Raw genomic sequence first — 16,010 nt, forward strand, 5'->3', positions numbered from 1 at the left:
TCAGTTGTCTGTCAGGTTTTGTTCTCTTAGAGCAGAGGTCCTCAAACTGGGATTGCATCCCCTCAGGGTACTTGAAGACTTTCTAAGCACAGTTTTAAGGAACCTGATTTCCAGATCTTTAAGTTACATTTTCCTACGCCTAGGGTGAGGCCTGTGGTCCAAAGTCACACCAGTTCTTTTCCACTTTTCTTTTCACAGTCAGCCTTCTCCCACTTTACAAAAGGAAGGCATACCTCTCTCTCATCCCAAATCCTAAGTGGTGCATTGCCCTAAGATATAAAAATCTTTGGAGGTGCGAAACAAAGGGACAGTTGAAAATATTAGGGTCTAAAAAGTTTTCTTTAATCTAGGAAACAAACCCATTGTAAGGCTTTCTGAATTTACCTATCTCTTATATACTTGTAATAAGAGTGAAATATAGAGTTATAATCAGGGGCAATGGGATGTTTTAAGTTCAGGAGCAAGATGGATGTCCCTGGGATACATATTAATACATTTATTAAAAATTTAAAATGAAGTCATACTTTTTCCAATGAAAATAAGTCTGATTTGGCCAATTGCTATGACATTGGGGACTGGCTTTGCTAATTAGATCATATGGTGGGCATTTTTGTAAATTAAGTGAGCTAAGTCTGTGGCTTTAAGGTTTTGATGAAAATATCTTTAAAGCATGTGAGAACATCATTTTATTAAAAAATTAATGTTGGCAGTGATGTATAGAAATCGACAATATTTTGGTTATTCCAACCTTTTCTGTTGGGTTAAATATGGTTCCTTTAAAGTAAAAGAATAACCCCTGTAAGAGGCACCGATATAATTATTAGTTAATAATAAATAAGGCCTTTTTGATATCCTCAGGAATCAGGAAATGGAATACTTCTATCAACTGGGTACAAGTCCTTTGGCAAGTTGGGTGGTTTTCAGTTCTTTGCTTTCAACACAATTGAAAGAGGACTTGATTTAATTGTCAGCTGATAGAGCATTAAGATAAATTTTGCTGATAGCTTACTATGCAATTTTGGCATATAACTTAGAAGGAGTTCAAAGAATTGAGTGACATTACTGTTTATAACAATATTCTTCTGTTCCAAGGTACCATTTACATGAATAAGGTTTCTCAGCACTTAAAATCTAAATAATATTAGAAGGGAGAGAGGGGTTTCTGTTGAGCCGTGTTTGATTCTAATAATAAATAATACTATCTACAAATATTTAAACACCAAAACACCAATTGGAAAAAAAAATTCATCTCATTGAGATATATTTTAATAAAATTTTCTTTTTAAGCTTAGTCATTACTTATAAAATGTAGAATATATTTGTGATCAATCATATTAATGAGAATTGTAATAAAAACACAATCCAGGAGAATTTTTTAAATTTCTTGGAGACTCATGGTCACAGGAAAATTTTCTTTTAATTTTAAGTACAGTTTATTTATAATTTTTTGTTGCCGAAAAGTATTGAAAGGTGATCAGTAAAATGCATTAAAGCATAAAAATATACATTAGCATAAAATTCTCTAGGGCAGGTGGAATGGAAGTATGAGCTGAAGGAGAAAAAGATGAAAAATTTCTAAGTGATAAATACAAGTTTGACTTTAAAATGTCAATGCTGGGAATTATATAATTTACAAATACTTAAACTTCTCATGAAAAAAACGTTGACTTTAAAATGGAGGAGGAGGGGACATACCATTTTCAACTGAACTAAAAAACTATTGGCATAGTTCTTAGCCTCTAGGGCATGTGGTACCCATTGAGAGAGTGGCAAGTGACTGGGCACTTTTAAATTCTCTCCTTTTGCCCAGTGTGGCATAGAATCTAACTTGGTAGATTAAAGGCACACTCCAGGTGAGCTCGTAGTAATGAGAAATAGACACTGAATGTATTTCCTGGTGATTCAATACACAGAGCATGAGATAAAAGCATCCTTTCAATGCATGGGTGAACAGTGAATAGAACTTGTGAACGGTTAACAGGTCAAAGACAGGTGTATCGCAAGGTTATGGGGCAAGGAGAAGTGAGTAATGATGGGTGTTGAAAAGCAGTAGAAATTCGACATCCCGAAGTGCTTTCTGGAAACACCTGTGTTCTGATGAACAGGAATGCAAGGATGGGGCCAGACTGGGGAAGCTGACAGCCTTTGTTCAGCCTCTGCGGGGTCCCCTTCCTGTCTCATGCCTCTCTCTCTGTCTCTCTCTCTTCCTAACCCTACAGTCACTGCTCAGCATTCCGGGCTCCCCATTCCTGTCCCGCCACAACAGCAAAAGCAGCATCTTCAGCTTCAGGGGGCCTGGGCGGTTCCGGGACCCGGGCTCCGAGAACGAGTTTGCGGACGACGAGCACAGCACGGTGGAGGAGAGCGAGGGCCGCCGGGACTCGCTCTTCATCCCCATCCGAGCCCGCGAGCGCCGCAGCAGCTACAGCGGCTACAGCGGCTACAGCCAGGGCAGCCGCTCCTCGCGCATATTCCCCAGCCTGCGGCGCAGCGTCAAGCGCAACAGCACGGTGGACTGCAACGGTGTGGTGTCCCTCATCGGCGGCCCCGGCTCCCACATCAGCGGGCGTCTCCTGCCAGAGGTGAAAATAGATAAGGCAGCTACTGATGACAGTGTAAGGAAGTAAAAAAGTAGACCGAGGCTAGGCATGGCCTTCTCTCCCACTCCCTTCCTCTCTTCTCTCCCTGCTCTGTCCCTTCCACCCGGTCTCTCTTCCGCGCTCCATCCCAACTCGTATCCCTGCCCCCCACCACTTCTGTTTTCTCCCTCCTGGTTTGTTCCTATTTCTCTCTTCAGCCCTCCTCTTTTACTCGCCCTGTTTTCCCTTTTTTCCTTGCTCCATTTTCCCCCATCTTCCTTTCTTGTTTCTGACTCTGGCCCTTTCCCCATCAACTCTTTCCTTTATTTTATCCCTTTTTCTCTCTCTCCATCTCTGCACGTCTCTGCCTGCTTATCTCTTTTCCTTCCCACACCTGCTTTGACTGAATGCCTCTGGCCAGAGGATCCTGCCCGGATGGAATGAGAAGGGCCTCTGCCGTCACCAGTGACCAAGTCTGAGCGGGTTTGGAACTATCATTGCTTCTCTCCCCCTACGTCCTCCCTCCTCGTAGGAAACAACTTGGAATTTAAAGCTCTTGTCTTCCTATTTTTAAAAAAAAAAAAAGTAACATAGCTTTGAATACTTTTCTTAGTCTCCTCTACAAGAGTGAGATGTGATTTTTCCTCTTTTTCCAAAGAGGAATGTGCATGGGTGATGCTGAGGGTAGGAAGTAGGCACTGGGAGAGCCAGGCGAGGAGAGGTTAAGGAAACCAGTGGGGAACTGGACCTAGACATTTAAAAGGGATTGAGATGGAAATAAATCGAAGGAGGGGAAGGTAGGTGGTCAGGGCAAGAACACATGGTATATGGGGGAGGAAGGAAAAGGGAAGTGAAAGATGAATTTTAAATGTAATCAAATGTCAAGCTCTGGAGGAGCTGTATATCATAGCTTCACAAAATCGCTTGTCTAAGGACTAGGATAATGGCTCGCCTCTTTGGGAAAAGCCATCCCTTAACATTTCTTTAGATTCTAAGCTGTTTATACCATTTTTTCTAGTTTTAAATTCTTATAACCTTAGTGATCCTAATCCTTTCTACCTCTAGTTCCTTAACTTTCCTCAGTCCCTCCTTAGCCGGTCTCAGCTTCTTGAGATAGCATGTCGGTCTGTTTTGTTGCTACACTTCAGTTTCCTCTAACACAGCATGAAGATAGCCAGCCCTTTCATTAGCATGTTGCATGTGTGGAGGGAAATTGGACAATCAAGGATGGAATTATTCAGAATGATCTGTTTTTAGCACTTTAGGACAGTTGTTGACTGTCCTAAATTCAAAAGACAGGATATTTGACGTTGTCCTTCCTCTTCCTGACTTTTTATTTAAAAGCAAAATGTTTTCCCCCTTATGTTTGTATAGCTCTTCACAAGGTACACATTACTTTTGCATGCTTTATTTGTTTCGAATAAAAATTCCATAAGGCTGACAAAATGGAGCTGATTATCCCTGTTTTTGAGATGGGGAAACAGGCTCAGTGAGTTTGTACTCCTTGGGGTTACACAGCTCATCATTGACAGACTTTTCAGAAACCTCAGTCTTCTGCTTCTCAGTTAATTTTCATGTCTTCTCCGCCTCGTCACGTGGCCACTGCTCTTCTGGAGAACTGTTTGTTTCAGATCAAGCGTAATAGGAACAATAATGATAACAAACGGTGTCTCCAGCGCCCCCTGCAAGCTAGGTAGTTGGCCAGAATAAATGTTATGAGTGACTGTCTTTACTTGAAATATAATTTTTTTGATCTTCACTGGTTCTATGTCGAGATGTAAATTTTTTGGCTCTGTAATTAGATAGATAATTATGTTCTCTAATAAAACAAGAGATGATATCAATGGAGAATGAGGGGTGGATCAGCATGGACAGTACAGTGGGCATAATTCAGATGTTGAAAACGAAAGTAAATTCTGATATCCTAGCAGTTTTAAAAAATATTTAAGCGAAATAATATATCTTGCTTTTTCTTTGAAGAGAAGGTATTAGAAAAGGTATCCAGGAAGAAGGAGCTTGAACTTCAGCTTAAAGGCAGCTGAGCGGGTTTGCGAGTTTTGTTTTTGTTTTTTTAGCAGCTTCTGTTATATTGTGTGGGAGATAAATTTGAGAGGCAGTTGAGCAGATGGCTGTGGAATGTAAGGCTGTCCGTGCTGCCTTACGTTGTGGCTGACAGAACGGCTGCCTTTGGGGTTTGGGGGATCCTGCACACTCAACACCCTGTAAGCACTTAGGAGATGCTTTGCAGTGGCCCCAAGTGATGATGGTGACCGACCTGAGGATTCCCAAGGCCAAGAGGTCAGATCCCAAAGTGGCAGGAAGATGAGGTAGGTAGGACTGTATCATTCCCAAGGGCTTCATAACGAGGAAAAATTATTTTGTTAGAAGCCATAAAGAAGCACCTCCTACTTGTTGATGGTGTGGGGAAATATCTAAGTTACATTAATAGGCCAAAAAGACAAAACAAAACAATAACAGAATGCATATAGTTTGTGTGGTATGATATCATCTATATAAAGACAAACTGCATATAGAAAAAAGATGACTGACTAAAAGTTAACAGTAGCTGCCTTTGGAAGGGGAAATTATGAGTGACTTTTTTTCCCTTCCTTAACACTTTTCTGTTCTTTCTAGTTTTCTCCAATGGGCCTAATACTTATAGCTGCCATAGACTGAGTTCTGATGACACTATGCTAAGCACCTTTATATGTATGATCTCATTTAATTCTTATAACTTCCCCATTCAGTAGGTGGTTTTATCCAATCAACAATAGACTTAGAGACTTAGTGACTTGTGGAAATGGAACCAAGGTCTTCCTGACGCCAAGAGAACTTCCTGACTGCTTATTTGGGAAGTAGGAAAAGTCATTTCTCTTAGAAGGAATTAATATATTCATAATGTTATATGCAGCCTGGGCCAAGTGAGCAATTATTATACCTCTTTGGGTGAGAAGATAGCGATTCTCACTGTCAAAACGTTTTGGATGCGTCTGCAGCTACAGATGAACTTGTCCTCGCCTGAACCATCAGAGTGCTTCCAGTTACATACTCATGCTTTATGGACTGGTGTAGGAGCCGCTGATGGTCCATAAGCTGATCTCACACCACATTAATGCTTGGGCTAAGCCACGTCTGTATTTTTTTTTCTTTAGGCTCAAATTAAGAAATATGATATTCCCTATGAAAAAAAGACATCCAGACATCACCTCATTAGAATCTCATCAAAAACTATTTCACATCTTCATTAATTATTCAGTTGTGATTGAGTGGCGATAATTTTTTGATAGTTTGAGAACTTTTGCGTTTTGCTGAAGCAGAGGATAAGGGGACTTTCCCCATGTCTTCGTCTCTGAGCTGGAAAATCATTGCTCTTCACTCGTAAAGGAAGCAGGTGCCACTGACCATCCAAAAACACACATAACTCAGAAATCATGTTGTAAATGCAAAGCATTATCTCATTTCATGCTCACAGCTCCTGCCCTCTGAGTTAGATACTACTATTGTGTGCATTTTACGAGGAGGAAACCAAGGCTTAGAGAAATAAAGCAACTTGTCCAAGATGGCACAGTAAGCAGTAGAGTTAGGATTTGAATCCAGACAATCAAACTCCACAGTGTTAACCACTAACCATTATGCTGTGCTAACTACAAAGCCCGGGTTCTTTATTTCCTCAAATGATCCTGAAAAATGAGCATCTCTAAGCCCATTTCCTTATCTGTAAAAAAGAGATAAAAAGGACCGTTGTTATAGGGCTATTTGAAGATTAAATGTAATAACATTTATAAAATGTGAAGCATATTACTTGGCCCATCCTTGGTTTTCAGAAACCAGTTTCCATTCCTTTCCCTATACTTTTTTGGCCTTTGTAGCCTGAGAAGTAGACAGTGGGATTTCTGCTGAATTGCTTGACTTGGAGAGGGTCGGATTTCTTCTAAGATTCCAAAGATCCTTTGAGAAGGATAAATTATTGTACAGTATTTTAAAGCAGAATACTGCAAAAATTTTAGAAAGGCTTGGAACAGGAGATAAATGGCTGGGTCCTAAGCCCACTTCTAAAATGCTCTAAATTTTAGTCCCAAGAAAGGTGACTGGCTGGTAAGTTGCCAGTTACGTATTTCCATGTGAAAGCAGTTCAGAATCAATAACAAGTTGAGATTCCTTGGATAGATCTATAGAAATGTGGGCAGAACCTGCCATCTGCAGACATGGTAGAATATCTCTTTGAGAAGGACAGCTACAATTTAGGAGGTTGGAAGTCAGTGGCCTAATAAACTTTGTGTTTGAGTTAAGAGAAATGCAACAAATTTGTATTGGGTTTAAAGTAATTAAGGTTCTCAATGGCTTCCTCTCTTACTGATAGTTTTGCACCAAGGCTCCTTAGGGGCTGAATTTTTAAAAGGCAGAGAGCTCCTGGCTTTAAAAAGTTGTTAATTCTCCTCCTCCCTCCCCAACAAAATGAAAGAAAACGAAACAAATAAAAATATACACCTTCATCTCCCGCCCCCCCCAAAAGATGACCCCAAGAAATAAGGGAGGGGAGAGAATGAATATGTGATCTTTCCCCTGGTCCTTGGGTCTCAGCATGCTTGGAGGAAGACACCTCCTTCCCACCTTCCAGGTGATGAGAATTGGGCAGCTGAACCAATAGTAGAGACATACCTCACAGAATCCCAAGCAGATTCTAGGTGGAAGGTGACGATGAAGAGTCTGCTCCAGGTTTTCTTCCCTTCAACTGGTCATAGTCTGACACAAGAAACAATAGCCAACATTACTGGTTGGAAAGTGAAATAGTACAGACACTTTGGAAAACAGTTTGGCAGCTCCTCATAAAGTTAAACATAGAGTTATCAGATGACGCAGAGATTCTACTCATAGGTATATACCTAGGAAAACAGGTGTTCACACAAAAATTTATACATAAATATATGTATATGTTTTTTCAGAAAACACAGAATTTTGGTAGTGATTGTACTGAATCTATAGATCACTTTGGGGAGAATGGACATGTTAATTATATTGAGTCTTCCAAACTATGAATGTGGTACATTTCTCCATTGATTTAAGTCTTCTCAAGTTTCTCTCAGCAAAGTTGTATAGTTTTTAGTGGGGGTCTTAGACATCTTTCATTAGATTTTTTTTCCTTGGTGTTTGATATTTTTTGATACTATTGTAAAAGGTATAATTAAAATTTTTATTTTCAATTATTTGTTGCCAGAATATAGAAATACAGTTGATTTTTGTATATTAACCTTATGTCTCATGACCTTGATAAATTAATGTATTGGTTCTATTAGCCTTGGAGGGTTTTTTGTTGTTTGGGTTTTTTGGGTAAATTGCATAGTGTTTCCTACATGCACAGTAATATTTTCTGTGAGTAACAGCAACTGCAATCTTTATGCTCTTCATTTATTTTTCCTGCTTTATTGCACTAGCTAAGACTTTAGATACAAAATTGAATAGACTTGATGAAGGTGTACATCCTTCCTTGTTTCCAGTATTAGAGGAAGAGGATTTAATGTTTCACCAAGAAGCATGGTGTTGGCTCTAGGTTTCATAGATGATCTTTGTCAGACTGAAACTGCTACATTGTATTTGTGGCTTGCTGAGGAATTTTATTTTTATGCAGAGGTGTTGAATTTTGTTAAATGTTCTTTTTCTGCATCTGTGAGATGATCATATGGTTTTTCTCCTTTATTCTGTTTGCATGATGAATAACACTGACTTTTTTCCTAGTATTAAATTAACCTTGCTTTCCTGGGATAAACTCTGTTGGTCATGATGTAGTGTCCTTTGTATATATTGCTGGATTCTGTTTACTCATATTTTGTTAAGGATTTCACATCTCTGTTGGTGGGGGATACTGATCTCTAATTTTCTTTTCTTGTAATATTCTTGTCAGGTTTAGTATCAGGGTTATGTTCGCTTTATAAAAGAAGTTGAGAAGTATTCTCTTAACCTCTGTTTTCTGAAAGAATTTGTGTAAAATTAGTATTATTTCTTCCATAAACATTTGATAGAATTCACTTATGGAGCCCCATCTGGGCCTAGAGTTCTCTTTGTGGTAAGATTTTTTATTATAATTTCTTGAATTAATATGGGCTATTTAGATTTTCTGTTTCTTCTTATGTCAGTTTTTGTAAGTTGTGTTTGGATATGTTTGTCTGTTTCATCCAAGATGAAATGGCATAAAGTTATTCACAGCATATCCTTATTATCTTAATAACGTCTATAGGATTTATAGTGATATCCTGTTTTTTCACTCCTGAAAATTATAATTTGTGTTTTCTCTATTTTTTTTTCTTGATCAGTCTTGCCTGGGGAATTATCAATTTTATTAATCTTTTTAAAGAACCAGCATTTGACCTTTTTTGATTGTCTATTGTTTGTCCACTTACTAATTCATTAATTTCCATTCTTATTATTTCCTTTCATATACTTACCTATGGCTTAATTTGATCCTCTTTTTCTAGTTTCTTAAGGCAGAAGCTTCGAGCATTGATCTTATATCTTTTTTAAGCTGTAAAATTTTCTCTAACAATTTCTTTAGCTTCATCCCATAAATCTTGATGTATTGTGTTTTCATTGTCATCAGTTAAAGTATTTTTTAATTTTCCCTGTGCAAACCTCTTTGATTCACAGATCTTTAGAAGTCTGTTGTTTAATTTACAAATATGTGGGAATTTTTCTGGATATCTTATTATTACCAAGACATTTGATGGAACCAGTTATTTGGATCTATGCTAAATGCTCTTGCCTTTGTAAAAAGATAATTAATGGATTTCTCTTTTTACCTTCTAGAATTTCCTAAGTATGGGCTTTGAAATGTTCATTTCTCAGCATCTTCTTTCATTTGTTTGTTTTTTAAAAGTTAAGCAATTGTACAGTATAGATTATAGTTCTGTAACACATTATGGATTATGGAACAAATTTTAATATTTCAAAAGTTGTCTCCACATAGCCCTGCTATAGTTTACTTTCATTTTACATAGAAAGAGATAAATAGTAATTGTTCCATCATAATATTAAGTTTGGGGATAAATTTTTCTTTAATTTTTGTGGATTTTTTTATCCAAGCTAAAAATTGTTTTATCTTTTGAATAGGTATCAACAAATGATAATATAATGATTTGACTAGGTCTTTTTAGATAGCATTTTCATTAATTTTGTTTTTTAAGGTTGGTGTTATTAAAGCCTGAAGAATTTATATCTTATTACATCCAGCATGCCCAAAAGACAGTAAGCTACACTAATACCAAAGCCATATTAAGTGCAGTTTCATCCTTCTTTGATAAACCAGCCAGTCCATTAGATCTTCCAGTACCTCGGGGGTCAGCATTATAAAATCTATCTATTGTAGATTTGCAGAAGGGCAGTTCAATAAAAATCTAGAATTAATAAATGTCAGAAATAAGAATGTCCATTGTATTGGGACTTCTGTGTTCATTTTTAGATGATTGTCATTTTTTAAAATAAATTTAATTGTTTATTTATTTATTTAAATTTATTTTTGGCTGCGTGGGTCTTCGTTGCTGCGCGCGGGCTTTCTCTAGTTGCAATGAGCGGGGGCTACTCTTCGTTGAGGTGTGCAGGCTTCTCACTGTGGTGGCTTCTCTTTGATGTGGAGCACAGGCTCTAGGCACGCGGGCTTCAGTAGTTGTGGCACGTGGGCTCAGTAGTTGTGGCTCGCAGGCTCCAGAGCACAGGCTCAGTAGTTGCGGCGCTCGGACTTAGTTGCTCCGCGGCATGTGGGATCTTCCCGGACTGGGGCTTTGACCCGTGTCCCCTGCACTGGCAGGCGGATTCTTAACCACTGCGCTACCAGGGAAGCCCTGTCATTTTTTAAATATAATAGTTTAATCTCATTTATTAAATGTCATGAATATTAGGCTGGGAATTGTAGCAAAAAGTGATTTCTCAAAGAAATATACTGTATCATGACCTGAGCTAATGGTTAAGTTATTCTTACAAATACAGATGCTTGTATAGTAATGCATCCAGGAATTCCCAAGGAAACCAGTTCTTTTTCTTTTCCATTTCTTCTGTAGCTCTGCCAGACAGACAAAACAAAACAAACAAAACCCTAAGGTAAACCAAATCTCTGAATCAGTGGAACTATTTGATAAAACACCATGATGGGATTGTAATCTGCCTGGAACTTTCTTCAGTACAGTTCTTAAAATCTAAATATATGTAAGAATAGAAAGGCTTTCTGATGTAACTCTCCAGAGACGATTATTTTCTTTTCAAAACTTACTGTCACTGATCAGACAGATACTTCTCTAGCTTCATACAAACACATGTCTACCCTGTCCTGTGGTACTGTCTCTGTCCTCTTACCTTCACATGGAAGGAGCAGCTAAGTTTATATGGTTGACATGTTACAGTGGACAGCATAGTTAAATAGAAAGCTAGGTTTTAAGCCACCCCATTAAGCCTGATCTGATGTAGAATATTCAGGTTGGCACAAACAGCGCAAGCTAGGGACATTCAGAAACCCTTTGCCGTAATCTACCGTACTGGTATCGCCCAAGGAGGAGCGTGTAAAAAATATTTTGTTTAACAGTCTGATGGTGTTTTCTGCCCTTTTTATTTGGTTGGGAATTTGAATTTTTCAGGTTAACTCATAAAATAAAAATGTAAAAAGACAAGATAAATGTAAAAAGACATATGAGGCAGTGTGTTTAATTAAGATGGCAAAACCTACCACTCTCGTTTGCAGTGGCTTGGAGGAGATTTGGAGTAGAACTTCCACTTGCTAACGTTCAGTTAGGCCCAGTTTTGACATTTGGAAGTGACAGTTTGGTAGAATGGTGGTGTTCCTACAAGTGAAGGAAACCGTGTCTGTAATACTCAGTGTGATCAGGCCCCTGGCCCTTCGTGAAATTTCACGTACAGGTGAATTTGACTTATTTTATCATGTGGTCCAATTCTAGCCAGATGCTGTGGATATGCGAGGAGGACAGGAGGGTCTGCTTCTGATGGCATTTTCCCAGGGGATCTGGTCTTCCTACTCTCTGCGTACATGGAGCAGATGACGTATTTGGATCCCAGCCAGACTCTTGGGTTCACTGTAGATTTTATACACACTTCAACGACTTGGTCTTGTCATCTGTGGAACGAAGGATGATCCATGGCCAACTCGTTTCATTCTACTCCTTGAGGCGAATAGGACTGTAGGATCAAAGTAGAAAGATCTAAGGAAGAGCATAGGTTCTCGCTCACTCTAGACTATATCCGCTAAGGCCCAGCCTTAACGTTGATGAGACTTTACTCACCCAACTTGCTGTTTTTTTCAGGCTACAACCGAGGTGGAAATTAAGAAGAAAGGCCCTGGATCTCTCTTAGTTTCCATGGACCAATTGGCCTCCTATGGGCGGAAGGACAGGATCAACAGTATATTGAGCGTTGTTACAAATACACTGGTAGAAGGTATGTGCCTTGTGATGCTGTCCAAGCTGCTGAGCTATAAATATGTGGTGTGCATGATAATATAAATATAGTCCCTTGGGCTGAGTTGCGCAAAAATTGTCTCAGCTTTAGGAATAGAGTCTGCTGGTTATAGAAACTAGCATTTCAGATCTACATGCAGAGAATCCAGGAAGGACTTCAAAGCCGCTGCCAGCACTGTACACAGATAGGTAAGAAGTATGAAGGAACAACATAAGAGCGAGCTAGAGGACCTCAAGAAGTCTCTGTAATCAGCACCATGAGGAGCCAGTAGGGTGACGTGAGGCAGAGAGGAACAGAGACGGAAGAACTGTGATGACAGAAAATGATGGAAACCCCCCTCCTGCCCTCGACCACAAAACTTACCTTCCTCTCTTCCTTTTTAGCTACTTACAGATCTTTTGGTTTTCCCTTAAGGACAAATGTACCGTGCATTGTGATTATACCTAATTCTGCCTCGCTTTAAACACCCCCACATATCCATAAATACATTGCACGAGTGAACAGGTAAGCTGAAACCCCTCTAACGCTGGCGCTCTGTGCCCGGGGGAAGGGCAGCCGCTGTTGAATCATAGCGTGCCTGCAGCAGCGTAGCCGTCAGAGCCTGAACTCCGTAGCAGGTGGCTCCTCCGTGACACAGCCTGGCTTGCTGAGGATTTCCCATTACACTGCAGTTCCCTCGCAACTGTCAGCTTTCTGTCCGACTGTGGTCTGTATTCCAGGCTCCTCTTGATTTCTTTGGCAGTAGATTCAGTGACCAGGTTTTCTCTCACAAGATTCTGATTGATTCTGCATACTTCTTCTTCACCTGATTCATGCTGATTTAGCTGAGTTGTCCCATTATAGATCCGTACTGTACTGTTCCTGATTGCCGTTCTGCAGAATCCACACACCCAGGCTAACCCAGTAATAATCAGAGTCCCTGAGATAAGGAGACTCAAATTACTCTGGTGTCCTTGGAACAAGTTTTTTTTTTTTTTTTTTTGAGTCATTTAAGCCACATACCACTTCTAGTGTGTGTGTGTGTGTGTGTGTGTGTGTGTGAGAGAGAGAGAGAGAGAGAGAGAGAGCGCGAGAGAGAGAGAGAGATGGGCAGGGGCATCTGTGGTGAAAGGAGAATCCCTAGAAGGGGACCCGAAACTCCCCTGCACATATGGGCAAGGAGTTAGACTAAACCTAGGCTAATCTTGAGGTGTATCACGTAAAAAGAATACTGAACTAACTACTTTCCAGCTCCTGACCAGCTTCATTTGTCCTGTTTTCTTTAATTCCCATTGAGGTCATTGTCTGATAGAACATCTTTAAGCTTTATAGTTTATACTTTGAGATAACAGGTAAGTAACTGCAGATCATAAGAATTCCAAGATAAGATATATCAATATTAGCTTAAGAACCTTAGCAAATTTTATTCTTCACTTGGAGACCAAGACAAGATTTCTCTGAGTATCTGTAGCAGTTGAGAAAGAAAGACGAACAGCCTCCAACAGGCCTGTTTTATTCCTGGTAAAAACATCAGAGCAGAGCTATCCATTCAATGCAACAGTGATTTACTGGTTACCCCGGTGGCCTAGTGCAGGGTCTGGCAAAAGTAGATGCTCAAAAAATGTGTACGGAACTGAATCTTGTTGTGCTTGGAACTGGGGAGGAGTGCTGGGGCTCCAGGATTCCTTTCGGAGGGCTTAGTAGGATTTGACTCCCTTTGCTAAAGTGGATGAGACAGAACTGCTGTAATCAAAAGACAGTGAATGGCTGGAGCTGAATGATGTGAGAGAATTAAAGGACGTTAAGGAAGATCCATTCCTATGTAACCACTGTTCCCTCTGTATTTAACAATTGCTACAACATGGAAAGCCAACACTGAATGAATACTTGTTTCTGCTTTTCAGCCTTCAGTTAGGAAACTCCGACATTATTTTAATCCAAAGAAGCGGGCTTCTTATCTAATGGTTTAGAAACCACAGTGGAGAATCCCAGAATCCTGTAAATAATGAGATAATCCTACAAATAATGAGATAATCCTGCCTGCTCTGCCTCACCCCTATCCTGCCTCACCCCTATCCTATCGCAAGCATGCTCACCAGGATCCAATAAACTCAGTGGAATTCACAATCAGCAGAGCCGTAAGCTTTGGGGATATTTCAGAGGACGGGGCATGGGGTGTCGGCAGAGAGTCATGTGGTCTTACTTCTCCTCAAAGCAGTAAAGCTATGGGAGAAGGGGAGAGGGTTGAAGTAAGAATGAGGAAGCAGTGATGGTATTTAGCATTATTGATTCTTAGGTGAAACAGTTTCAAAAGTGTCAGTGCAATTACTTACCTGGTGTCTGCCTGTCCAGGTGCGGCTATAAGCTCTGTGAGGGTGGCGATTCTTGTTCATCAACGCAGTCCCAGTGCCTAGCACGTTGTTGAATTGACCTGGGAGAAGCCCTGGCCTTCAGAAACCTCCTGGCCTACAAAGGCCACCATCTTGGAGGAATCATGAGGCCCTCTCTGAAAACAATTCCCAGTGCCCCCAAGGTTGAGACTACAATTCCCAGTGGCCCCAAGGTTGAGACTACAATTCCCAGTGGCCCCAAGGTTGAGACTACAATTCCCAGTGGCCCCAAGGTTGAGACTACAATTCCCAGTGGCCCCAAGGTTGAGACTACAATTCCCAGTGCCCCCAAGGTTGAGACTACAATTCCCAGTGCCCCCAAGGTTCTCTCTGAAAATGTCCAGGAGCAAACTAAGGGGAACCTCACAAACTTTTGGACATCTCACCCCCATATGTTAACACATTTGCCCAGACTTTGCTGTTGTGGCTGTGTAGGGCCAGTAACGGTGTGCAGAGCTGTGCGTCCCTTTATAAACCTCCGTATTCACCTGACTGATCTCTTCTCGCTCCTAAGGCTCCGCACTGTCTTAGTTTTTGTGGAACGGAAACGAGTATCCTGAGGATCTGCCCCTCTCAGTAAATGGCAGGGATACTAGATACCTAGTATCCCTTTTTGGTGCCCCACAGGGTAGGGAAACCCTACCCTTGTCTGTCTGGCAAGGACTCGGAGCCTAGTTCCTTGTAAAACATTACAGTTGTCAACTGTTAGAAACGTGAACAGTCCGCTGCTTCAACCTCCACGTGCAGGTGAACAGCGGACATTTGGAGAGAGGAGGAGATAAAAAAAGGAACGGAACCAGATTTCCAAATATGTACTATAAGAATTCATGGAAATAAGAGAACCTTTTCAATTTTCTTTTTTGGGAAGAAGACTAAATTTACCTTGGGAAGGGAGGGAGTTCTATGAGGAAGAAACCAAAGCAAATTTTCTTCACAGACTTCCTTTCCCACGCAGACTCCCACGTGTCGCTTACTGTGGCCCTTAAGTCTGAAAAACCAAGGCAACCATTTTCTTAGCAACCAGGGAGCCAATTAAAAGCCCAACCAAAGCACCCCATCTAAAATAAAGCCATCACCATGGGCACCAACCGGCTGGTTGGAAAAAGGGAAAGTAAACTGATTTAAAGCAGCCATCTTGCTCTTCGTGAAATGTCGGGAAACTTTTTCTCTATTCCCTGAATGACTTGATTTTGTTAGTGGATTTGAGTGGGGTCAGGGTGGTAGCGGATGCAGTTATATCCAACCCCACAGAGCCAAGACCTGGCCTCTAAGGGTTATCATGCTGATGGGTTTTCAAAGTTACTCCTCTTCAAGAACATCCTTCCAGATCAAGGTCCTTGGACTTCTGTGATGCTGGCTATTATATTTCATACTGAATTTTGAGGAGGGCTTTGTTACCGAGGGCCTCGCGCCTAGATTGTTGGAGCTGAATGGCTCTCCGCCTTTAGTGTCTAATTGTCCTTTCTAGTCTTTGCTTTGTAAACGACCTCAGAGCTCATCGAGTCCAGTGATTGTCCTAGGACCCTGGGGTAGTACCTCAGGGAGGGAAGACTTGGATTGCCCTGGACTCCAAGCTCCTCTTCCTGCCTGAACTAGAGCAGCTCCTGGTTTG

General features: G+C 40.6%; 1 protein-coding gene across 3 annotated transcripts in view; it reads left to right on the forward strand.

The window, feature by feature from the left end:
* SCN8A (sodium voltage-gated channel alpha subunit 8) overlaps positions 1–16,010 on the forward strand; it is a gene marked incomplete at both ends in the record, with an annotated part of 112,112 nt that overhangs the window by 55,158 nt on the left and 40,944 nt on the right. For 2 of the 3 annotated variants that reach the window (XM_082666545.1, XM_082666546.1), the window contains 2 exons: positions 2,220–2,582; positions 11,876–12,008. In XM_082666545.1, the coding sequence (XP_082522671.1) occupies positions 2,220–2,582; positions 11,876–12,008 (496 nt within the window). Of the gene's footprint in view, positions 1–2,219; positions 2,616–11,875; positions 12,009–16,010 lie in introns of all 3 variants that reach the window. The other variant, XM_082666544.1, reaches the window with a different exon arrangement.

This window comes from Grampus griseus (assembly GCF_964374135.1).
Source record: "Grampus griseus genome assembly, chromosome: 11".
In the NCBI taxonomy this organism is placed as follows: Eukaryota; Metazoa; Chordata; class Mammalia; order Artiodactyla; family Delphinidae; genus Grampus; species Grampus griseus.